We start from the raw sequence: 24,462 nt of genomic DNA on the forward strand, positions 1-24,462 counted from the left end.
TGAACCTGGGAGGCGGAGGTTGCAGTGAGCAGATATCGTGCCACCCCACTCCAGCTTGGATGACAGAGTGAGACTTCGTCTCAAAAAAAGAAGGCTTAAAAATCAGTGATTTAAAACTAGCCGGGCGAGGTGGCGGGCGCCTGTAGTCCCAGCTACTCAGGAGGCTGAGGCAGGAGAATGGCGTGAACCCGGGAGGTGGAGCTTGCAGTGAGCTGAGATCCGGCCACTGCACTCCAGCCCGGGCGACAGAGCGAGACTCCGTCTCAAAAAAAAAAAAAAAATCAGTGATTTAAAGTGATGCCTTAGGAAGCTGGAAAGAGACAAGCAGGTTAAACCCAAAATAAACAAAAGGAAAGAAACAACAAAAGTGGAAATCAACAAATGGAAAATAAACCAACAGAGAAAAATCAGTAAAAGCAAAATTGGTCCTTTGAAATTAACAATAAAAATTGATAAGCCTCTATCTATCTAGGTTGATCAAGAAAAAAAAAAAGGGCCAGGTGCAGTGGCTCACGCTTGTAATTCCTGCAGTTTGGGAGGCCGAGGCAGATGGATCACCTGAGGTCAAGAGTTTGAGACCAGCCTGGCCAACATGATGAAACCCCGTTTCTACTAAAAATACAAAAAAAATTAGCTGGGTGTGGCGGTGGGTGCCTGTAGTCCCAGCTACTCGGGAGGCTGAGGCAGGAGAATCGCTTGAACCCAGAAGGCAGAGGTTGCAGTGAGCCGAGATAGCGCCACTGCACTGCAGCCTGGGTAACAAGAGCGAAACTCCATCTCAAAAAAAGAAAAACAAAAAAGAATTTAAACAAGGTCACAGAATATAAGGTTCATATGCAAAACTCAACCGAATTTTTTTTTTGAGGCAGGGTCTCCCTCTGTTGACCAGGCTGGAGTGCAGTGGTAGACGCATGGCTCACTGCAGCCTCAACGTCCTGGGCTCAATCGACCCTCCCACCTCAGCAGTGCTGAGTGGCTGGAACTACAGGCGTGCACCACCATGCCCGGCTAATTTTTGTACTTCTTGTAGAGACGGGGTTTCGCCATGTTGCCCAGGCTGGTCTCAAACTCCTGGGTGAAAGTGATCTGCCCACCTTAGCTTCCCAAAGTGCTAGGATTACAGGCGTGAACCACCACACCCAGCATCAATTGCATTTCTGTATAATATCATGATGAATTAGAAAATCAAAGATACCATTTAGAATAGCATAAAAAACATGGACTACATCAGGAAAAACCTGACACGGAAGTACTGGGTGTGGCCAGCCCAGAGCAGTAACAAGACCTGGGTACTCAAGAACCCTGAGGTGTAAGGCATTGGGGAAGCTCAAGGCTTTCAGTGCAACAAAGTCCACAAGTACAGCCCGAGATTGCAACATATGTTTTTATTACTCAAGGACAACCTGGACTTCACCAATGCCCAGCTTCATGGAGGCATGTAGTGTGACTCACGGCTGAACACAGGATCACTGTTAAGCCTGTGCTACAGCCCCGGGCTACTTTTGGACACGTAAGAGGACACTAGGTTACATGAAACCTGACTTGCTTCTAAAGACATGTGACACACGTTTTTCCCTGAAAATGTTTCCCTTCCCTGTCTGCCATGCTCCCAACTTTTCTGCCTTCCTGGGGCTTCTCACTGTCCGGGTAACTAGGTCTTGGGCCCAGCTGGACCTTGGGTAGTGACCCCTCTGCCAGAATCAGTGCCTGGGCCTGAGGCTGAGCTCGTGGCCTCCAAAGCCTGACCTGGCTTGGAGCTCGTCTGGGGCGCCCACGGACAGCCTGACTTGCAGGCCATCACATTAGGCCAGCTCACAGGTCCCTGGTAAAGCCTGAACACACTGGCCTGAGGTGGAGGGTGGGTGCTGCTCAGCTCTCTGGAGGATCTCAGAATTCCTGCTTCTTGCTAGGACTGAATCGCGGGACTTACAGCCATACTTCACTTTTCCCAAGGTTTTTCTTTTCGAACAGGGTCTTGCTCTGTTGCCCAGGCTGGAGTACAGTTGATACAATCATGACTCACTGCAGCCTTAATCTCCCAACCATAAATGATCCTCCCACTTCAGCCTCCCCAGTAGCTGGGACCACAGGCGTGCGCTACCATGCCAGGCTAATTGTTTAAAACAATTTTTTGTAGAGATAGGGTCTCATCATGTTGCCCTGGCTGGTCTTGACCTACTGGGCTCAAGTGATCCTCCTGCCCTGGCCTCCCAAAGTGCTGGGATTACAGGCGTGAGCCACCGTGCCCGGCCACACTTTTCCAAATTGTAAGCAGCTACGAGGGCCCTAGGCCTCATCGGCTCCATTGTGCAGGGTGGCCACTGTTCAAAGAGATGGGCAAAGGGCTGCTGCCAGAGGCCTGGGCTGCAGACGCCCTGCCTAGCTCTCAGGGGAGCCAGCTCCCTGCTCCACACCCCTACGAAGCAGCCCCTCTCCTCCCCTCGCGGGTCTGTGCAGCCAGCAGCCTCCCAACATGCGCCAGCCTCCTCACTGGATGCCAGCCTTCCTTGTCCCCAGATGCTGGCATGGAGGCAGGGTTCCACTCTGCCTGCCTGTGCCCACAGAGCCTAGAACAGCAGGGCCACTGCCTTCTCTCCCCCGCGGGTATAGGCCCCCGCCCCTACTGCCTGCAGAATGCTGAGGACTCGTGCACCATGAGAACTTCTGACCATGAGAACTTTGACTTCCGGATTTGGGGGATCTGCCCAGGTGAACAAATCAGCTCTGAAATTCATCGCTTTCTTCGGGCCCCTGCCTGTCCTGTTCCAGGCCCAAGCCTACAGAAGGAAGAGGAAAGTCCGCTTAGCAAATCGGGGAGGCTCTCCCACTGCCAGAAGCCCTGGCTCAAGGGCTGGGCCATACTCCCTTATCTCCTGGGGCGTTTGTGGGAATTGAGGGTTTTTGTTTGTTTGTTTTTGAGACAGGGTCTGGCTCTGTCTCCCAGGCTGGAGTGCAGTGGCTTGATCATGGCTCACTGTAGCCTCTACTCCTGGGCTCAAGTGATCCTCCCACCTCGGCCTCCAAAAGTGCTGGGATTACAGGCAGGAGCCATCTCGCCCAGCTGAGGTTTCCTAAGCAGTGGATCTTCAAATAGTACCCGGGATGGAAAAGTCCTGCTGGGGCTCCCTAATTCCTGAAAGCACAGAGTGGGGCAAGCACCCTCGGGCTAAAGGAGGGGTTACTGTCAGGAGGGAGGGAGTGGGCCAGGGTCTTGCTAAGGGAGGCATGTGGGGCCAGCTGGGCTTCCAGAGGTCGCCAGAGCCAGTGGCCTGCCCGGCTGCCCCACGCCCTCAGTGCAACTGGGACACTCTGCTCTTTGGGGCTGGCACGGATGCGCCTGAGCACCCCAGAGGCCAGCCCGGGCGGCAGCACCTGGGAGGGAGCTGGACGACAGCAGCTGCAGGCTGTCCAGGGCCCCATCCTCGTACAGGGCCAGCTTCTGGACCATCTTCTGTCGGGCAGGGTTGATGATAATCTGCGGTGGCTCTGATGATGACGATGCAGAGCTGCCCAGGGCCAGTCCTGGGGTGGAGATAGCACTCCCTTAGCCTCATGCTGCGTCTCCCCAACCCCCAGCCTAGCACCCTGCCTCCCTGGCCTCAGGCCTGAATTCCTCAGAGAAGTCCAAGGGCAGGGCCCAGCTCTCAGGCTACACGCGACAGAGCACTCCTTGTTCCCAGCCTTCAGGAATGGGGTTGGGAGAGGGCTGGAGAGCAAGCTCCACCTGGGAAGGACGTGGCCTGGGGAGGGGAAACCAGGCTTGCTAAGGACACAGTGAGCTGAACACCCGGCCCTGGTTCTCTCCTAGAAGGCTGGGGTGGGGACTACAGAGGGTTTGGTCCAAGGAGGCCCTGGTCCCTCTCCTGGGAACCATCTCCCCAGCTACCTTCCACAGCCGTGGGCCGGAACCCTGGGCCACTCCCCCAGCTCGATTCTCCTGCGGTGTCCCCCTGAGGACAGCTGGCCTCCCCGAGGGGTGCTGGGCCCAGAGGGCAGCTCGGAGTCAAGTGCCATGAGTGCAGGGCAGCAGAGAGGCCGCCTAAGCTCTCATCACTCTCCACAGGCTGGTTGAGGCCTCTCTGGAGCTGCTCCACCGCCTGCGCACTAGCTCCTGATGGTGCTGCCAGGGCCTGCCATGGGGCAGCCCCACTGTGGGCACCACCAGTGCTGGACACGTAGGAGTTCTCCTGCGGGCAAGGGGGGATGCAGCTGGCGGCCTCCAAATGCCCGGGCACCCCCGCCACTACCGCCTGCAGCTTCTCTAGCCTCTCGTACACCTGCAAAGTGGAAAAGAGGGACTCTCAGGGCGAGGTGGCAGCCCTCGCCGGTCACCCCGTGGGCAAACCACAGGGCTGCTCCAGGCCATCCGTGACCTGCCTTGGGGCTCTGCCCCTCGCCCCTCTGTTCCCATCATAGGGAGTGCTAAGAACCGCGGCTGCCAAAGGCAAGGACTGAGAATGACCTCTTTCTCTTCTACAAAGTGAATCTCACTGCCCCACTGCCCTCAAACGGGGCCTCTCCATTTTCAACTGTCACCAGAAAAGAGGTGGGGTACTAGGGAGGGGACAGAAAAAGGCAGATGCAGTGGCGCAGTGCGCCCAGCAGGGGGCGCGGCAGAAGCTCTTTCCTTCTTTCTATGTGAAGTGGGGTCAGAGCTGGGCTCCACAAAGCAGGACTGCAGCACTGCCCGGGACCCTCAGTTCAGAGAGGCCCTGCCCCAAACAGAACCAAAGGGCAAGCAAGAAATGCGTGGAGACTCCAGAGAGACCTAGCAGGTGCTGAGATGGGGTCAATACAGAGCAGGGCCTGGAATGCAGGCTTTCTTGCTGGCCACCCCATCCCAGTGGGCAGCTGGCTACCTGGGTCATAGGAGGCCTCCTTTTGGCCCGGCGGTGCAGGCAGCAGCAGGCCAGCCGGCCCAGGCCCAGGCCCAGCTCAGGTGGGCAGGGCCCGGGCCTGGGGTCCAGGTGCTTCTTGCAGATCTGCATGGCGATGGGAGCAGCCCAAGAATCTGCAGCCAGACCTGCTTGCAGTGTGCTCTGGGTGCTTCTCAAAGCCACTCCAGCCTCCTCAGCCTCCTCTTCCACCAGGTCTTTCTGTGGGATAGATAATGTGAATATGGCTACCAGGTAGCCACACCTACAGCTGCAATCCTCAAGTCCTTGTCACTCAATCCTATGGTGTTTTTTTTGTTTTTGTTTTTAATAAGAAAAGAGATGGGGTCTCGCTATGTTGTCCTGGTTGGTCTCCAGCTAGGCTCAAGTGATCCTCCTGCCTCAGCCTCCCAAAGTGCTGGGGTTACAGGTGTGAGACACTGTGCCACAGCTCTTGGTCTTTCTACAACTTACTTTTTTTTTTTTTTTTGAGACAGGGACTCATTCTGTCACCCAGGCTGGAGTGCAGTGGTGCAATCGTGGCTCACTGCATCCTCAACCTCCCAGGCTCAAGTGATCCTCCCACCTCAGCCTCCCAAGCAGCTGGGATTACAGGTGTGTACTACCCTGCCTATCTTGCTATGTTGCCCAGGCTGGTCTCCAACTCCCAGGCTCAAGTGATCCTCCTGCCTCAGACTCCCGAGTAGCTTCTAGAGATTTATTAAACACCTACTGTGGACCAGTGGTGCTCTGGGCTCTAGGGATACAGGAACAAATAGAACCTGGTTTGACAGATCTGACTTCCTGGTGGGGGAGAGGCCCATGGAGTCTTCTACCAGGACCTGAGGAAGGGACCCAGGAGCCGGGGTCTGAGGCATGAAGTAGCCTGAGAGGGCAGAGCCGAGAAGGAAAGTGCCCCACAGAGAGAAAGGTATCCTAGAGAGGCACCCCAGAGAGAGGTACCCCACAGAGTGGCACCCAGAGAGAGGCACCCCAGATAGTATCCCACAGAGAGAGGTACCCCACAGAGAGAGAGGTACCCCACAGAGAGGCACCCCAGAGAGAGGTACCCCACAGAGAGAGAGGTACCCCACAGAGAGGTACCCCACAGAGAGGTACCCCACAGAGATAGTATCCCACAGAGAGGCACCCGAGAGAGGTACTCCACAGAGAGAGGTACCCCACAGAGAGAGAGGTACCCCAGAGAGAGGCACCCCACAGAGAGAGAGGTACCCCACAGAGAGAGAGGTACCCCAGAGAGAGGCACCCCAGAGAGGCACCCCAGAGAGAGGTACCCCACAGAGAGGCACCCCAGAGAGAGGAACCCCACAGAGAGAGAGGTACCCCAGAGAGAGGCACCCCACAGAGAGGCACCCCACAGAGAGGTACCCCAGAGAGAGGCACCCCACAGAGAGGTACCCCAGAGAGAGGAACCCCACAGAGAGAGAGGTACCCCAGAGAGAGGCACCCCACAGAGAGGTACCCCAGAGAGAGGTACCCCACAGAGAGGCACCCCAGAGAGAGGTACACTACAGAGAGGCACCCCAGAGAGAGGTACTCCACAGAGAGGTACCCCAGAGAGGTACCCCAAAGCGAAAGAGGTACCCCAGAGAGGCACCCCACAGAGAGATGCTCCACAGAGAGGCACCCCACAAACAGGCACCTGACAAGAGAGGCACCCCACAGAGAGAGGCGCCCCGCAGAGAGAGGCACTCTGGGGGTGGAAACAGGACCAGAGGCCATCTCCAGTTCTGAGATCAGACAGACCAGGAGGAACGCCCAGGGTAGGCGGTGGCTTTTCTCGCAGAGGGAACGGCACATACTAAGGCTGTGAAGTAGGTGGCAGGGAGCGCCCCGAGTCCTGGGGACCTGGGCATTGTGGGGTCAACCACATAAGGGATTGGGCCTTCACCCCAAGAGCAGAGAAAATGCAAAGGGGCCTTTGAAAAGAGCACTTGGGCTGCCGGGTGGGGAGCAAGTGGGGAAGTCCAAGGACCCCCAGAGCCTGGTGCGCTTCTTAGCAGGATGCATGGATGGATGGACGCGGAGGGGAAAGGAAGGAGGGCTTGAGCCTGGCTCCCGGGTTCTCAGCGGGGCTGAATCCTGATGGAGACCCCATAGCACACAGGAACGGCCCCAAACAGGAGGAGAAGCAGTGAAGCAATTACTGGCTGAGCACATTCTGTGAAGTCTGTTTTGCATATGGGAAAACAGGCCCAGAGGGGAGCAGGAATTTGCTGGAAGGCCACTATCAGGCTGGGGCTAAAACCCAGGTCTCCAGTCTCCTGGCCCCACCACAGTCCATGGTGGGGCAGACAGAGTGGAGTACGAGTATGAGACAGCTCAGGCTGCCCTGCACGGCGTGGAGAGCTCAGCTGCAGCCTGCTTCTCTACCACCACCTCTCTCCAGCCCGAGTCCTCTGAGTGCCGCTGCAGCTTGGGTCCCAGCGCCCTGGGACTGCCCCTCCCCCTGCCCCCAGCCCACGTGGGGTCTGTACAAGGCTCATAGTGTCTGCAGGCAAACAGGTTTGTCCTCAGCAAGGTAAACGGAGTTGTTTGAGGCCCTGCCAACTTTCAAAAATGAGGCCACTGTGGCAGCAGAGGCATCCATGGGCACTGCGCCCCAATCATCCCCACCGCTGGGGCTGTGCCTGCTGGCTGCCAGCAGCTGTGTGTCCCGCCTGGCCCCGCCTCAGGGGGCTCACCAGATACTTGATCCTGGCACCGTGCGTCTTCACAGCCCTCTGAGCAGCCAGGGTCTCGAGCACCACCTGGAGACAGGGAAGAGGGAGAGCATGGTAGTGGCCTTGGCAGGGAAGAGGCCTCTGGTGTGGACATGGATTGGACCTGACAAAGGTGTGGACAAAGGCAGAGCCAGATGTTATGGGACTGAAGCTCAGGCGACTTGGAGGGCCCATTCGAAGACAAATTACAAACACACAGTTAGGTGCAGGGTGAGGAGGAGAGCCTCGGAGGGAGGGGGCCTGGAGCTGCAGCCTCCTGGGGTCCTGGCAGATGGCCCCTGGCCCGCAGTGCACTCTGTAGCCCCCACCTCTGCCTGCCCGTGGCTTCTCCTCCTCTGAGCCAGCAGAGGGGTCAGTGACTCACCACCCCAAAGCTGAAGGTGTCTGTGTCCACAGCCAGCCTTCCTGTCTTGATGTACTCCTCGGGCAGGTAGGCCAGGGTGCCCCGCACCGTCCGCGTCCGGGCCACCGTGCTGCTCTGGCTGGGGCTGGACCCGGCAAAGCGGCTGAACCGGGCCAGGCCAAAGTCTCCCAGCTTGGGTGTCAGCCTCTCATCCAGAAGGACGTTGGAACTTGGGGAGGGAAGACAGTGGCGTCAGCCCAGTTCTAGCTCCTACACCTGCCCGGCTTAGGTAAGGCTGGACTTGAGGCTGCCAGCCCGGTGCCTTGCCCACAGAAAGTGCTGGCACTGCCCTGAGTACTCCAGCTGCCTGGGGGCCTCTGCTCATCAGTGGGGCCCATCCTTGGCCTGTTTCCACACCTGTGCCATACCAGGTATTGAGGTCCTAGGCCGTGCCTGATCCCCACATTGATGGGACGGGGTCCCCCTTGCTGCAGGCCCTGCCCCTGCAGTTCTCACGGGCCCCTCCTCACCTCTTGATGTCTCCATGGATGAGGCTGGGGCTGTCCTGATGTAGAAACTGAATTGCCCGGGCTGTACCCAGAAGGATGTCCAGTCGCTGAGGCCAGGAGAGAGGTGGGCAGGCCTGGGTCTGGGGCGGCAAAGGGGGACAGGGGAGGTTGCTGGGTGGCCGTTCCTTGATCCCAACCAACCTTCTATCTGTCACCGTGCAGCCTGGAGCAGCCACTTCACTCTCTAGGCTTCAGTCTCCCCTTCTGGAAAACGAGGAGCAAAGTCTCCGTGACCTGCACTTCTTAAGCGGGTGCAGACGAAGCTACTCTGGCTGCTTGTGAAAGCATTCAAGGCTGGGCAGTGGCTGGGGACATGTTCCACAGAATCTGCTGGGCATAGGCTCCCAGGGCTCATCCCTTTGTCCCTGGGTGGTCGGAGAGTCCTCGAAGGCATTCTTCCCACTCTCCCCAAACACAGTATGCCGGAGGAGGCAAGGGGGTCCTCCGTCAGCGCTGGGTGTCCAGCTGGTAGCCCCAGACCCCCTTGCCTCCGGGCTTGCTGATGAGACCCTCCAGCTACTCCACTTGCAAAGGGGAGGGGCCTGGGGAAGAGCTCTATAGAAAACAGTGGGCCGGGCCAGGCACGGTGGCTCACACCTGTAATTCCAGCACTTTGGGAGGCTGAGGTGGGCAGACCACTTGAGGTCAGGAGTTTGAGACCAGCCTGGCCAACATGGCAAAACCTCATCTCTACTAAAAATACAAAAATTAGGCAAGTGTGGTGCTGTGTGCCTGTAGTCCCAGCTACTCGGGAGGCTGAGGCAGGAAGATTGCTTGAACCCGGAGGGTGGAGGTTGCGGTGAGCTGAGATCACACCACTGCACTGCAGCCTGGGTGACACAGAGACTCCACCTCAAAAAAAAGTGACCCCATCATGGGCCAAATCCTGAGCGGGGTGCTGCTGGGGAGCTGGAAGTGCAGGCCTGGCCTGCTGGCAGGCCCCGCGCCCGGCTCCAGCCAGGTGTCAGGAGTGCTTTGGGTCCTGGGAAGCGTGCTGGGCCAGGTGAGTCTACCTGGCAGTGGAGACGGTCCTCCAGGGAGCCGTTGGGCAGAAAGCCGTACACAAGGCAGTAGAAGCCGTTCTGAGCACAGTAGCCAGCAAAGTCCACAATGTTTGGGTGACGAAACCTGTTTGAAAAAGGGGAGCACTTTCCATCAGGCCAGACGGGGTGGGCAGCCCTGGCTGGGGCCTCAGCTCGCCTGGGCCTGGCAGGCCTCAGGCGCCCAAGGGAGCCAGGTCCTGTAGCGTGTGGTCTGAAGCCCCACGGGACCTGGTGTGGCTCCCCATCTGGCCTCACCTGGACAGCTGCTCCACCTCGGTCAGGAAGCTCTGCTTCACTGCAGTCCACTCCAGGTCAGCGTCCTGCAGCCCCCAGGGTGCGGTGGGGGAAGGGGCAGGGAAGACGGGCAGCGTGAGGCTCTCCAAGCGAAGGCCTTCGGGCCACCAGTGCCACGTGCCTGAGGCCCAGAACAACCAAGGGGCCAGGGACCCTGCGCCGGAATGAGGGCTGAAGGAGTTGTGTGGGGAAGCGAGGGGGAAAGGCTGGAGAAGTGAGTGAGGGTTGTCTGATGGCCTTCCAGGGTCCCTGCCAGGGTGCGACACTCACCTCCTTCAGCCTCTTCACAGCATACACCGTGTTCCTCATCACTGCCCGGTACACGCACCCAAAGCCACCCTCCCCGATCTTGAGCTCCTCCGAGAAGTTGTGGGTGCCCTGGAAATCTCACAGAGGGGCCAGCAAAATGGAGAGGGGTGGGCTCCCTGCAGGAGGGACACTGAGCTCTCTGGGCCTGGCTGTGAAAAGAGAGCCTGGATCAGGTGGGGTCCCTGTCTCCTCCCTTCTGCCCAAGGCTCCAGGCTCTCCCCACCACAGCTGCCTCCCAGCTGACCCAGCTTGGCTGACTGCGGCTCTGTGGTACACCAAAGGCTGAATTCCTTCCTCCTTGTCTCGAATCTTCCCTGGGGGGCAGGGGACACCTACCTTGGTAGAGGAAGGGGCTGGAGATGGCGGTGGAGGCCGCAGGGAAGCAGGGCTTGGGACCAGGCCGAGCTCAGGCCCTGAATGGGTCTGGGAGCCTGGAAAAGCTTCATAAAGACACCAGTGAGAGGCAAGCAAAGACAAGCAGCACGTTCTACAGCCGTGGCCACGGTCAAGGTGGGCCCTTCTTTGGGTCCACCGAGCCCAACAACCGGGCCCTCTTACCTGGGGAGAGGAGGGTGGAGGCTGAGGATGGCAACTTCCGGAGGCTCCAGGCCTCGGCCTCGGCGGGTGCAGGGATGCTGCTGGGCCTCGGGGCAGTGGTGCTTGGGGACGGAAGCGGGGCGGGAGGGTGCCCTGGGACGCCAAGGAAGGAAAGGAAGGTTGAGGCCCGGGTGGGGGAGCCCCGTGGGGCCCGCCGGCCTCCCGGCCGTGGGGTGCCCGGAGTCCCGCGCTCACAGGCTGTGATGATGTCCCGCGCGCGGAGCAGCTGCAGGTGCGTGAGGATGTGCACCAGGTCGGCCACACGGGCGTTGCGGTTGATCCAGGGCCACAGGACGCTGGCCGTGCGCTGCCCGGAGCGCTCGCACAGCCGCAGCTCAGTCTGGTCGCGCACGATCAGGGCGGCTGCGGAGCAGGGGGCGTCAGGCGTCGGCGCCGGGAGCCCGCGCGCCCCCCGCCCCCCGGCCGCCGCCACCCACCGAACTGGCACCAGTCGGCGGGCTCCAGGGCGTCCATCACTTTGTAGAAACGGCACATGACCCAGGGCGGCACCTCGTACAAGAAGTGCTGGGCGCCGGGGGCTGCGGGCTCCCCCGGGCCCGGCCCCCCGGCCATGGCCGCCGCCGCCGCCGGGCCGGGGCCTGTCGGGGCCTCTCAGGGCCGCGGCGGGCACGGGCCTGGGCCGGCCGGGTCCGCGGACACTGACTCACTTCCCCTTCGAGCCGGCCTCGTGCGACGCCCGGCGGGGCGGAAGGGGCGGTGCCCGGGCTCGCCGCCATCTTGCGCGCCGCGGCCGCGCGCTCGGCCACACGGGGGCGCCCCGCGTCGGGGAGGGCCCGGGTCGCGGCGCGTTCCGCGCGCGGCAGTCGGCCTACCGGGCTCGCCCGGGCGGGGCTCTGGAGGACGAACTGCGGCTCCCGGCGTTGCGGACCGAGGGCAGGGCGGAGGCCCGGGCTGCTCCGAAAGGGGCCGGGGCCGGGCCTGCCGAAAGCTCCTGGGCGGCCCGGCGGGAGCCCTGCTCTCCACTGCGGCCTACAGGGCTGTTACCAGGAGCCCTGCCCGTCCGCCCCACGTCTAGCCCCCTGCACACAGCAGCAGCCTTGAGCCATTCACACTCCTTGAGTGTCCTGAAATGTGCCAAGAACGCTGGCCCCCACAGCCGTGAGTGTACGCGTTGCTGTTGCCCCAGCCCTCGTTTGGCAAGGGTGAGCTCAAGCAGTTGTGGTGAAGGCTTCCTGAGCCCGCCGGCAGAGCTCCTGTCACCCCGTACCTGTCCCCTCCTGGGCATCGTCCTTGAGCACTTGTCTGGACCGCCACCCCCGGTCCTCGCCCTGAGATGGGGAAGACCCCACAAGCAGCAACGCAGACTTACTCTTAAAAGTTTCTCCAGCTGGATGTCTCCCCCAGCGACAGTTCCCCTTGCCCTCTTGATCCTGACAGGGAAGGGTGCCCCACCCCTAGCCCTACAGACTTAGAACTTTTCCTAGAAACGAGATCTGCCCAAGGCCCACAGCTGGCCCCTGTTGGAGTCTCTTCCAGAAGCCACCACCACTGTGGCCACTCCTAAGGAAGATGCCAACCATACCATGAAACCCATGGCTTCTCACAGGATAGACTTTACTGAGATGTACCAACTCAAGTATCTGAAATGACTACGCACACCCATGCTAACCTCCACGGGGGGACTTGTCCTGCTTACACACAAAGGCCCATCAGCTTCTGGAACAGGGCTGGTGCATGAGATGCTCAATGCATACAAGTTGACTTTTCAATTCTGGGATCTACCTTTCAAGGCCCGGCCTTTAGAGGGTACCTTCTAGTATGTGCATGTGAAGCTGGACTCCTTTGAGCAGTTGTCTCCTCCAGCCCCTTACCAACCTGGTGAGGCTGCTCCTGAGAGCCAAGGAAGTCTAAGTAACAAGGGGGCCCCCTTTGGGCAAACCCCTCAGCCTGCCCTTGTCTGGTCAGAGAACCAGGTTAGCAGTCAGCAGAGGGCATGTGAGGGTCCTGGCCAGAATGACACACAGGAGGAGCCACAGCCTGCAGGGGTGGGGGTGTCCAAAAGCACCACAGCACATCCAGACCTAGGGGGTGCCCCTACCATATGGGTCAGGAGCAGGGAGGTTGTGCTGCAGGCTGACTCATGCCAGGCCTTTCCTGTCACACGCTGAGCAGTGTGCCTGGAAAGCACTGGCTTGGAACAAGTTGAGGGGGCCGGTGAGGCCAGCATATGAAGGCGGCTTCCCCAGGCCTGAAGGCAGCTATCTGTGTCCAGGGACAGCCAGATCCAATGAGGAAACGCAGCACCATGCTGTCATGTGAGCTGGAGGGGGACTTCTGTCTTATAATGAAAGCCCAGACCTTGAGTCACTTTCACAGAGAGATTTATCGAGAATGCTAACAGCACAGGATACAGTACTTCCCAACAAAAGGTGCAAACGCGTCACTTAGAAAGGCATGCTGAGTATTCTTTGCTTTCACATGTATTAAAAAACTTACAAAAATAAAATAAAACTGCGTGCTGCCCATCTTTTCCAATAGTAAAAGAACCTTATGAAAAAATCACTTGATTTTACAACAAAAGACACAAACGGACATTTTTATGTAAATTTATAAGGCAAACTCTTTATATAATAAATAGGTTACAGGGATTCAGTGGGGGGGGGTTGAAACGTATACAGGTACATTCAGACAGGTTTACTGAAATGGTACAAATTTCCTTAATAAATTGCCTTTTGTTTTTAAATATATCAGTGCTTTCAGTCATTTGGCTATACACAAAGAACCTTTTTTCTGAACACTACAAAAAAGCAATCGATAATTTTTGTTTTTAAAACGACCTACTTATTTTCTAAAGTAATTGTCCCAAAACACAAAAACTGAAGGTGAATACGATACAGGGCTTTTAGAGACATCTCCAGCTAAGTGTGTCCCGGCTCTCCCCGTGCCCCAAGTGCACCTCTCCCAACCTCAGACGGGTTTCCAGGCTGGAGCGAGCTCCCTTCTGCACAGGGTGGCCTGTTACTGGCAATGCTGTCCACAGCTCTCTGCCTCTGGGCTGGCACAGGGGAGTATGACTTCAACTCAGGAGGGGGCAGACACCCTGCCTGGCTCTTCCAGATGCTGCACCCTGCAATGGTCACTATAGTCAGCACTATCTCCACCTCTCAGAGGAGGGAGGGGCTGCCAGGTGTTTTGTGAGCCCAAAACCATGTCTAATGAGGGTAATGGCTTTTCTAAGATGTTTTTGCCATGGAATGGGAAGGGGGTTTCTCACATCTAAATTTTGCTGGGGATCGGATGACAGCCAAGAGAGCGCAAGCCCCCTCCATGGTCGTTTTATTGCCCTGGGAAGAGGAAGGTGGGGAATAGAGATGTCACAGTGTTGAGCCCTGGAGGATGGGGTGGGATGTGACAGAAGTGTCTTAAAACAGTAATGCCCATGGGGCACACCTTGGAGAGAGAATGCCCACCACCTGGCCTGTCCAGGAAGAGCTGCATCAGGGGGAGTGGCCAAATGCATCTGCCAACATTAGCCTGACCTGTGCCCACAGCAGAGCATCCCAGCCTCCTGCTTGGGTGGGCCCAGCCCCATTCTCCCCAGCTCTTCAGCTCTGTGCACACACATCCCCTCCTGGTTCCCCTCAAGGAAACATCAATCTTGTCTTTCCTTAAAAGTACGGAATGGTGGTAATCATCTCAGGGGGAGGGGAAGCAAAACAAGAATCCACTGGGCAGAACGAAACCTGGTTTTGCTGTGACTTGGAAAGTGGCAACACATCAGCTATTCGGCTTGCTGGCTTGGAGTGGGACTCCCGGGCTCCACTGCTTTGGGTGGCTTCTGGCTGATCTGGGCAGGGGTCATCTGTGCGGCTCTCCCCTCTCATCTCAGTCAGCATCCCCCTCCCTCCGAATGCTTTTGTTGTAAGGAAAAAGTGTCTAGAAATATTTGTCTCTGGAACAATTACTTTAAACATAGTTACAATACAGACTTCAGTTCAAACACAGAAGAGATTTACTTAGCAAAATTCCTTTCACCCACCAAAAATTACACAAATATAAGCCTCAACACCACAGTTAAGAGGACCAGTAGAGAGAACCTCATGTTTGGAACACAAAAGGAGAAATAAAAACCAAACCAAACCCAAACAGAAAAACCCCAGAAAGACAAGTAAAGGGCAAAGAAGGAAGGGGAAGGAGAGCAAACACAGCACACGTTACAGTGTCCAGATACACAGGAGCCCAGCACGGGCAAGGGCTCGGCACACATTGAGTAACAGTCCTGGTGATATTTGGTCATATATTCATCGACTACTGACTCTGGAGCGGCTGTTATTGATTGAAGCAGTGACAAATCAAACGGAAAGGAGGCCGTGGTAGCAAGGGAAGGAGCAGGCTTCAAGTTCTGCAAGCCTTTTGCACTCCACTGTCCAGCTCCCCAGAAACACTGAACTGGGTGGGCCCCACTCCATCCGGGCAGGGCTAGAGGTCACCGGGTGAGGCTAACTCGGGCGTCGATTTCATGTCAGTCAGAAAACACGTACGTGGACGCACGCAGACACCCACCTGTTCATGGCCAAACATCAGCGGCAACGGCCTCCTCGCCTCCTCTGCCCCCATCCCAGGCTGGGTGGGGGGAGAGCATCGTGACCCACTGCTAACACTGAACACATGCTGGAGCAGGCCCCGGATGTGGGCCCAGAGGCTGCCCCAGCCCTGGTCCTCCGAGGGCTCGCGGATAGCCCGGCCACTGAAAGGGCCTATGGCTGTTTGTGTTTTGGATTCAGGCCTCAGAAGAAGCAATGACAGCAGGGAGGGAAGCTTTTGGCCCTGGTGATTATAATGCTCTCTGCTTTGGAAGAACAAGTTTCTGGATTTTTTTGGTGTTTCTAATTATTAAAAAAGATGATCAAAAAGAACTGTTACAGCTAAACTCTCTAGCAGATATTGCTCATGAAGAATTACAAAAGCAAATGCAATTACTCATAGGATGGGGGAGAAGAAAAGGACATTTCTGGAGTCTTCACTACTTCCTGGATGGGACTCACTGGACTGATGCACGTGATTCTGGGGTCCCTGGCATTCTCCCTGGTGCAGCTCACAGGTTCCGAGACAGGCCAGGCCTCCTGTCTCCGCTCTAGCCCACAGGCTCGCCAGAGTGGGAAGGATGAAACACACTCGGACCCTACTGGCAGGGAGGCCTGCGAGGCTGACTCTCCACATGGGCTCACCGTGACCAGGTCACGGAAGGGGATTGGGGGAGTCAGGCCACCCCAGTGGACTCCAGCTCCCAGAGGTGGAAGGGGAGCAGGCTGTGCCGACTACGTTCCGGACTTCAGCAGGTCAAGGGAGCGCTCCTGCACCCAGAACCTTGGGACCTCTTTCACAAGCATGGGAGAAACAAGAGTGCAAAACCTGGGTGCTGCCTGGAGCCTCCTTCACCTGGCACAGGAAAGCCCTTGAAAGAAGCGAGGAAAAGACCACGAATCTGCTGGGACAGAAGAAGTGACCAGCAGACAGATTTGTCGTTTTTTTTCTTTTTTTTCTTTTTTTATTTTCCCTTGTCCTATGCTATGGTTATCAGAAATATTGTAATTAAGCAACAGGTATAATTTTAACAGGTCTTTTTTTGTGTGTGGAGCCACAAGCAAAATGAGTTTATAATTGTGCAATATACAGATATATATATAAAAATTCAACTGCTTTGTGTGTCTAGTCAGTGCGTTAAATAAAAGGGACAGAAAAACTAAAAGCAAAACTAAAAAGCAAAACAAAAGCCCAGGATAGAGGAGACAAAGCAGGCCTATGCGCACAGTCTATGCATTACTGGATATAATCAGGGTCACCAGGAAGAACAGCTTTGCCACTTGACACACAAACACTGCAGGGAGAGGGGCTATCAGTGGGCAGGAGCCAAACCTCTTAGCCTTTTCACCTTTTCTGCTCTCACTGCTGAGCAGGACCTGATTAAAGGTAGGACAGAATGGGGGTTTTGGGGGCAAAGAGATTTCCAAATTCCCCAAATGTTCTTGAATTCAAAGGTTGGATTTCCTCCAGGGTCTGGATTCTGCCTGTGCAAAGTCGGGGCCCGGAGTGGTAGCGGGGGGTTGTGCTCCCTCCTTGCACTGCCCTCACACCTGCCTCCTTCTGCCTCCTGACAGGGCAGGCAGGGGGCCTTGGGGAGGCAGTGAGAGACCAGCTCAGGCGGCCTGCTGATCCAAGGCGAGCAGAGCAGGAGTTGGCAAGGCAGGCTGCCCCTCAGGCAGAAGTGCCTTCCTAGTTCCCTGGGTGTTTTCCTGACATATCAGCGCTGGGGTAGGCTCTGTCAAGATGAGAACAGTGGGAAGTAGGGTGGTGTTGGGCCTTCCAGGTCACTGGTGAACGCTCCACCTTCCATACCACTCCCAAAAGACAGGGTCAGAAGCCATGTCCTCAGGTCGGCTACCTCCACAGATTCCCCTTGCCTGTAATGCTCACCAGGCATCTCAGGCCAAGTGCTAAGTATTTTTAGAACAGTATTTTTGTAAAAGCTTGCTCTTATTCATTCAAAACATCAGTATGTAATTTTCTGCCAAATGTTTTCTAGGTTTTCCTTCTAGATTGTTGGGAACTGACTTCAGGGTTCAGCTTTTCCCCTCTAATATGTAATTTTAGACCCTGGGGGAGGCAGTATCCTAGTGATTTATAACAAGTAGACTATGCCTTTTCTAAAGATTGATACAATAGCTAAAAGAGAAAGACACCAAAATGGAGAGAATCAACAAATCATTTCAGAGCAGAGAGAAGAGCAGGAAGACCCGGAGGGAAGGGTTCTGCCCCCAACTGGGCAGGTCCTCCAGACCCGCTCCATGGTAGGGGCTCCAGAAACAGCTCACTCCCTAAAGTCTAGGACACAGGTCCTAGAATCTGCAGGTATGAACTTGAAACAGGAATTCATTTGGGGCAATGACACAGGCTAAAAATGGATGCCCAAAGGTCTTCTTCAAGAACTGGTACCTGTAACCTCCCCTGGCCCAGTCAGCCCAGAGAGCCTGACTGGAATGCTCTGGAAAAGGGGCTGTGGTTAGAGGGGGGATACAGAGTTCTAGCTGTCAGGCTCCACTTGGGCTAAACCAAATCCAGATGGTCCCGCCCAGGGGACTCTGCTCATATCCCTCTGCTCCCTCCTGGGCTTGAGCCGCTTATTAAAAATTCAGAGGTTCTGTCAGCTAAAGAAACTCCTTTCTCCACCAAACTTGGCAGTTTGTGTCTGGTTATTACAGCAATGAAAAGCTAGGCAGAGAAGCAGGTGACAATCCGTTCATGCTTTCGGCCTGGCATGATGCCACCCAACAGAAGACTGTCTGCACCGCGTCGGCACTCATGACTAGCAGCTTCTGCCATCCAGCGAGCTGGATGCTGGGCCCCTTGGCTAGTTTGGCACGGATGGATTGGGGGATGTAGCATTTCTGGGTGTCCCCTGTGCCTTCTGACATGGGAACACAGCATCAGCAGACGGGAGCTGTGCTAGCGCCTGGCTGTGACCAAGTATCTCCAGCTCACTGAGCTGTCAAGGCCGGCGATCCCACTGGCTATGACAAGCCCACCACCAGGCAGGGCTGGGAGGGGTAGACCTGGGGGAAGCTCAACGACCTACAGTATTGTCAGGAGAGGAGGTAGTAACTAACACCTGGAACAAGGGTGGGGGAGACTGTGGATGTGACCTTAATGACCTAGCCCCACAGGTACTGGAAAGCTGTTGGTCTTCTTCTACTGTTCACAAATTCACTGAAACAGGCCCCCATCTTCATAGTGTTCAAGTACAGACAAAATTGAGGTCACATCCCAAAACTGGGCCGGACACAGCTGGTGAGAATCCTGCAGCTTAAGGCTTTCCCTCCAACCTCCTGTCAACCTGACCCCAAGGCAGGGGCAGCATGGGAGCTGCAGGGCCCCTGCCTGCCAGGGCAATAAACTGCCAAGGCTGTCTGCTGAAAGGCGACTGACTCGTGATGCCTTTGGGAAAGAAGAGGGAATGAGGAAGAAAGAGGGAAACAGAGAGAAAACCCTAAGGAGCCTCAGGCCCCACTGGCAGCTCTGGAATAAACTCGATGGGAAAGAGGCTGGGGAACAACGGAGCTGCAGGTGGGGCCCGAATGAAATAAAGTGACACTTGAAATGCTGTGTTCCCAACCACGACTGCCCAATCGGCCCTGAATGAACTGTCATGGGTGACAGGGGGGCCTGGTGGGCCACGCACTCCTCTTACCAGGACCAGATGACACCCAGGTGATGGGGAAGCAGCTCCGGACAATGAGTGCAGAAGCCACATTTCATTTGACTATGTACAATGCATAAAAACCCAACTGACCAAAATAAACATCTTCTCAGTGACAACCTGGTCGGATGCTGCGCTCTTGTGGATTAAGTGTCCTTTGGTGGTGCCAGGAGTACGAGGCCACTATGGGGACAGGAGCCTTTTGTCCTTGGAGGAAGAGTTCTGGAGGACTCACCCTCTCCTCTGATTCCCCTTCCTTCCTGGGGAAGAGTCAGAAGTGAAGCTGGCGGGGTGGCGGGGTGGGGGGGATAGGGGGGTGGGGGGGGTGGGCGGGGCGGTCAACAGCAGAGCAGGTGGAAGGGATCAGGGATCAGGGATCAGGGATTGGGCTGATGGGAGTTTGGTTGCAGGACTTGATTTTACAGCATAAGAAAATGGATACATATATGCTAGAAAGTCCAACTATGAGACTCTACAAACAGAATGGGGCAAACTCCCTCACTTCTAACCATTCCAGAAGAGACAAACACGTTTTTTTCTTAAGCTACTGACTGCAACTGTCAACTATGGTTCCTGATCACTAGACTGGCAAAGGAAGAGTGCTAGACAGTTTCTATGATGTTTCACTCCTTCATGACTACACCGCAGTAAGGAAGCCAGGGACAATAACTGAAATACACAAGACAACACGCACTTGACAGTTCATGGTAGCAGCTCACGTGGGACATGCCTGTGGGTGTTTCTGGAAGCATAAGACTGCTGTCTCATTTGCTACTTTGATAAGGTACTTCTCAGTTGGACAGATTTAGATATAAGAGACATCTCTGTAAACACAGAAAAGGATATACCAATATGATGAAGATATGCAGCTAGATAAGGACTTCCTGAACAGAGGTTAAAAAGATGGGATCCCAAACGAAAACTGATCAATTAAAAACCCACAGCAAGCCCATGCCTTGAAGCCCCTACACCACAGTTATGGACCAGATTGTGAAATGTGTGGTATTCTGGTCCCACTATCTGCATTGAGCAAAAGCAAAACATTTCCATTACAGAAGAACTCCAAGGGAAAAGGAGGAGCAGAGGAAGGGCTGGGGACCTAGGTGCTGGTCCCGGCTCGGGTCTCAGGAGTTCTGCATCAGTACTGCTGCTGCCCTGCTGCACTACGCTAGACTCTGGACTTCTGAGTGAGGTCAAGGTCGGGTGGCATGGAGCCCCTGTCGGGCCACTCAATGACTGGCAGGCCACAGGGGGCCTGTGTGCTTTCCTCAGCTACCAAATGGGGCCCAGCTCCTCCAGGCCACTTCTCTAGAATAGAAGGGTGAAAAGGCTCGTTGTTCAGGGTGGGAAACGCCTTTTGCTTTTTCTTGCCAAGGAAGAGGGGGCTACCTAGGAGAGCAAGACCTTGCTGCTCTCTTGCTCTTCACAGACAGGCCAGGTAGGACTCAGAAGAGCCCAAGGCCTCCTCAGGGCTCAAAACAGGGTGGGGCTGGTACTGGCAGCAGGAGGACAAAGGGCAGGCAGAGTTCTAGGGACTGGAGCCGACACATGTGGTTGGGCACTGCGGCTGCCTGGAAGAGAAGGGATGAACTAGGAAGGAGGACAGAGGAAGGGAAAGAACTGAAAGAATGAAATGAACAAAAGGCAGAAATGGAAGCAGAGAAGAGAAACCAATCAGGAAGTCCTTATAAAATTGCAGCAAACACTTAGAGTTTCGGAGCTTCGTGGGAACCCTATGTGCTGAGCCCACTTTAAAACAAGCGCAGGTATATATACAAATCCAGGTAGTTCTCAACACCATCACATCTGGTGGCTTGAGGGACTAAATGTCACCAATTCAAGCCAGTTTGCTCTCAGAGCATCTGTTTGTTTTGAAGTGGGAACATGAAGACTCAATAGTGCAAATAATTCTAAGCTGTCCCTAAAGGAGTAGAATTGGAAAGTAACTGGAAGAACGTTTTCTTCTCCTCCCCCTTTGCCCCCTCCCCTGTCCACTAAGTCCCTAACTACCAGTCACAGGCTGCTCTGAGAGATTAGGTATCCCTCTCACCCTGCTGTGTTCGGCCCGGCCTGACCCTGGGCCAGCCTGCCTGTGCCTTGTCCTACTGCCTCCATGGCCTCTCTAGCGCCACCCACTGGAGGACGTCCCTTGAGAATGGACCATGCCACCTCACCCTGGGCCATCCTCTCCTGTGATTCAGTCCAGTCTACACCCAGTAGTTCAAGGGACAACTCCCTCCTAGCCATGCCAGAGCTGGAGCAGACAGGTGCCACTTTCCTGTCCTGTGAAGCGTCCTTGCCAGTTTTGGATTGGGGCTGGTGTGGGGCCAGATTTGAGCCGCCACGGGTGGGATCGCACCGGCCATAGCCACTGGTCATATCCATCTTCTCTAAAGAATCCAACGGTCTCTCCTGCCTCACACCTCCCTGTCCCAACGTGGTTGGGAGTGGGGGAGGTGGGGGAAGCTGGGGGAGTGGTAGACGGGGCACTGATGGCACCGAAAACGGGAGTGTCCTCTCAACTGCTCTGTCTCTAACGACCACATGGGGGAAAGGTTTGGGCGGGAGGGGAGGTGCCTGGTCAACAGCTTGTCTGGTCAGTAGTATCTGCAGCAAGCCTTGTTGAAGGAGCCTAGTTTAGAAAGTGCAAAGCTACTTCTGGCCCTGGTTAGGTCTTCAACCTGACTGTGCTTGTCGGTAAGAAAAACATCCCCAATGCTCCAACTACTCCCACCCTGAAGCCACGAAACTCTAAGTTTACTGAAAGAAAAAAAAATATTTTTTATTTCAGTTAATCGGGAAGCTTTGTCAGAGCCCTACCCATAAGGAGAAGAGACAACAGCTGCCTTTATTCTTGTTGGTTTGCTTTGCAATCCGCTCTGTGTAAAGTCAGCTAACTCTCTCGGTCACGGGCGTCCGGCTGTCCACAGGCTCCTCTCTGTTTGGCCTTGGCATGGAGGATGAAACAATGTCTTTGCGCTCTCCCTCCCCTCGGTGTTTGTACTTTTCTGCGGCCGTGGCGGCGGTGGCGACCGCGGGCTGAGTCTTAGCTGGCTCCTTGGGGCAGCCGTCGCTCTCCAGTGAGCCTCCTCTGGGCATCTTCTCCTCTTTGCAGACGCTGCTGCTCAAGTCCTGGGGCTCAGGGGGGCTGGTGGGGTCCTCGGAGCTCTCGGGCTCGGGTGGAGGTGGGGGCAGGGGTGGGAGCAGCGGCACGGGGGCCTTTGGGGACTCTGAGTGGTGGTGATGGTGGTGGTGCTCCTTCTTGGGGGGCGAGGAGGCGCTGCTACTGCGCCCCTTGGGGCTGCTCTCCTTGCTTTTCCGCCCAGGGCTCTTACAGGTCTTCAGTCCCTTCCCGCTCTTCTCACCGAGGGTGGACACCAGCAGGGGCTTCACCACTTCCTTGACCTCGATGCTGACCGTCTCCCGGGTCTTGCGCTTCTTGATGGGGAGTACGGTCTCCTGCACAGATCGGATAGAAGACTCCTTCACGGCTTTCTTTTTGGCCTCGGCGGCAGCGGCTGCCACCACACTCCCCGGCTTCCGGCCCCGTTTCTTGGGAATGGCCTGAGGGTCGGCCTCAGCTTTTCGCTTCCTGCCAGGGCGTTTGATCACCATGACCTGGGTGGATGTGGTGGCCCCACCCCCCTCAGCCTTGCCCCCTGGCGAAGTTTGAAAAGGCATCTTGACAAGGAGCTTCCCAGGACTTTTCTCCAGGACCCTTTTCACCTGCACACCCTCTGACGTGGCCGCCTTGGGTCTCGTGGTGCCGCTCCCTTTGGGGCGTCCCCGGCCTCTGCCAGTTCCTGGAGCTTTGGGAGATTTGGGCTTCTTAGGTGGTTTCTGCTCTCGCCGGGAGGGGCTCCCTCTCCCAGTTACCGTGAAGTCAAAATCATTAGGGTCCAGGGATGTGTCGCCTACCTTTTCGAAGTACGCAATCAACTCCACTTTAGAGCGAAAGGCTTTTCCCTGGGGACTGTGGGGACAAATGGAAAGACATAAGAAACAATTAGAGGCTCTCCATGGCAATGTCAGAGATAGGGCAGAGCGGATGCTGGTGACAACACTCTGATAAACGTTACTATTGAACAAGAGTTACACTGCCTGGCTGCCCCCTGAGGACCTGTCACCAAAGCCACTCACTCGTCTGCCTGCCGCTGACCCCCTAGGCCTCTCCAAAGTCCAGCAACCAAAGAGTCAGGCCTGGTCCAGAAGGGCTGTTGGGCTGAGGCCCATTCTGCTGGTTGGTGCCTGGGCCTGAGTCACCATCTAGAACATTCCCAATTTTGAACTCAGGCATGGTGCTCAGTCTCTCCAGGAATCAGTTTGAACAAGATAATCCCTTGCTCACCCTTCTCAGGGTTATGGAATTAAATGAGGCTGTCTGCAACCTCTTTACATGGTCATTTCAACCATACCTGATCTCAGTGTTTATTGTTCATGTTCCCCTCGCCCCTGCCCTGGGGTTAGACATATACATTTTCCTGCTCCATGAGGGATCCCTGTCCCCGCCCTCCCTGCCCTGTAGAGGCAGGAGTTGCTCTTACTTACTTGATCAAATACACATCATACTTCCCAGCAGAGCGGCCAGATTTCCTTTGCTTAAGCTTCCGTGTCCAGCCTTCAGGCAGGGTGGGGTCATCATACATAGGTCCCCGGTCACGGATGATGGAGCGCCGCTGTTTGGGGGAGGCAGAAGCTTCCGGCACAGCCGGGGCAGACCCCGACCCTTCTGATGTCTCCGCTTTGCCTGCCTCTGCGGGCTCAGCAGAGTGGTGGGCTGGCGGCTGCACTGGCTCATGCTTGCCCTCTTTGTCTTCTTTCTTATCTTTCTTCACCTTTTTAAACTTGAGGGGTTTGTCCTTGAGGCCCTGGAGATCCTGGTCTTCTGACTTTTCTTCCCTGAAGTATTAAACAAGTATGTAAGTATCATAGAGAACATGCCAGTCTGCAGAACAAGTGGGCAGAGGCAGGCTTGGATCCCCACCACATGCAAGGCCCCACGCCATCCTACACTCAGATCTTGACGTCCTTTCCCAGGACAACAGAGCCTTCGGCCAAGTTGGGACCCAAATATTTCTTTAGGAATTTGGGCTACGGGTGGTGCTGGCCGGTGTGCCTGACCTGCACTGTGGCCACCTGCAAGTCTCCTAGCACTGCGGGAGAATCAGAGCCCTTTCCTCTGAGCGGAAACACCGTGGCTCCTGAGCATACCGCCCCAGCATGAGTTGAACCTCAAGGGTCTCTGGGCTCGATGGCTGACAAGAGGCCTTCGACTGCTGGGAAGGGAGTCAAATGAGGGAGGGGGTCTCCTTTGTGAAAGCCAGGGCTTGGGTGTCTTTTCGGTTTTCTAGAATGAATGCTCAATGAGGCACATAGTACAGTGTCATGGAAAGCACACACAGGTTTGGAGCCAGCCAACCTGCACTCAAATGCTTTGCCGCTTTCCAAACATGAACCCAGCAAATGACCTCAGC

At 56.0% G+C, this 24,462-nt stretch overlaps 2 protein-coding genes across 7 annotated transcripts in view; both read right to left on the reverse strand.

Annotated features, from left to right (window-relative positions):
• Positions 1–1,370: 1,370 nt before the first annotated feature.
• On the reverse strand, positions 1,371–11,521 carry IRAK1 (interleukin 1 receptor associated kinase 1). Its single transcript, XM_033177811.1, is given in 15 exon segments — positions 1,371–2,777; positions 3,373–3,522; positions 3,887–4,277; positions 4,860–5,096; positions 7,580–7,645; positions 7,983–8,190; positions 8,492–8,610; positions 9,544–9,658; positions 9,829–9,893; positions 10,138–10,247; positions 10,250–10,325; positions 10,513–10,616; positions 10,735–10,866; positions 10,969–11,136; positions 11,211–11,521. Coding segments are annotated over 15 exon segments (2,136 nt in total). The 5' UTR covers positions 11,347–11,521; the 3' UTR covers positions 1,371–2,718.
• A 1,807-nt stretch (positions 11,522–13,328) lies between these two features.
• Positions 13,329–24,462, reverse strand: part of MECP2 (methyl-CpG binding protein 2) — a 77,537-nt gene continuing 66,403 nt past the window's right edge. For all 6 annotated transcript variants that reach the window (XM_033178028.1, XM_033177943.1, XM_033178241.1 and 3 more), the window contains 2 exons: positions 23,537–23,887; positions 13,329–22,961 (listed from right to left, as the gene is read on the reverse strand). In XM_033178028.1, the coding sequence (XP_033033919.1) occupies positions 21,878–22,961; positions 23,537–23,887 (1,435 nt within the window). In that variant the 3' untranslated portion in view covers positions 13,329–21,877. The remainder of the gene's footprint in view (positions 22,962–23,536; positions 23,888–24,462) is intronic.

Source organism: Trachypithecus francoisi, unplaced genomic scaffold (genome assembly GCF_009764315.1).
Source record: "Trachypithecus francoisi isolate TF-2019V2 unplaced genomic scaffold, Tfra_2.0 Contig00133, whole genome shotgun sequence".
Lineage (NCBI taxonomy): Eukaryota > Metazoa > Chordata > Mammalia > Primates > Cercopithecidae > Trachypithecus > Trachypithecus francoisi.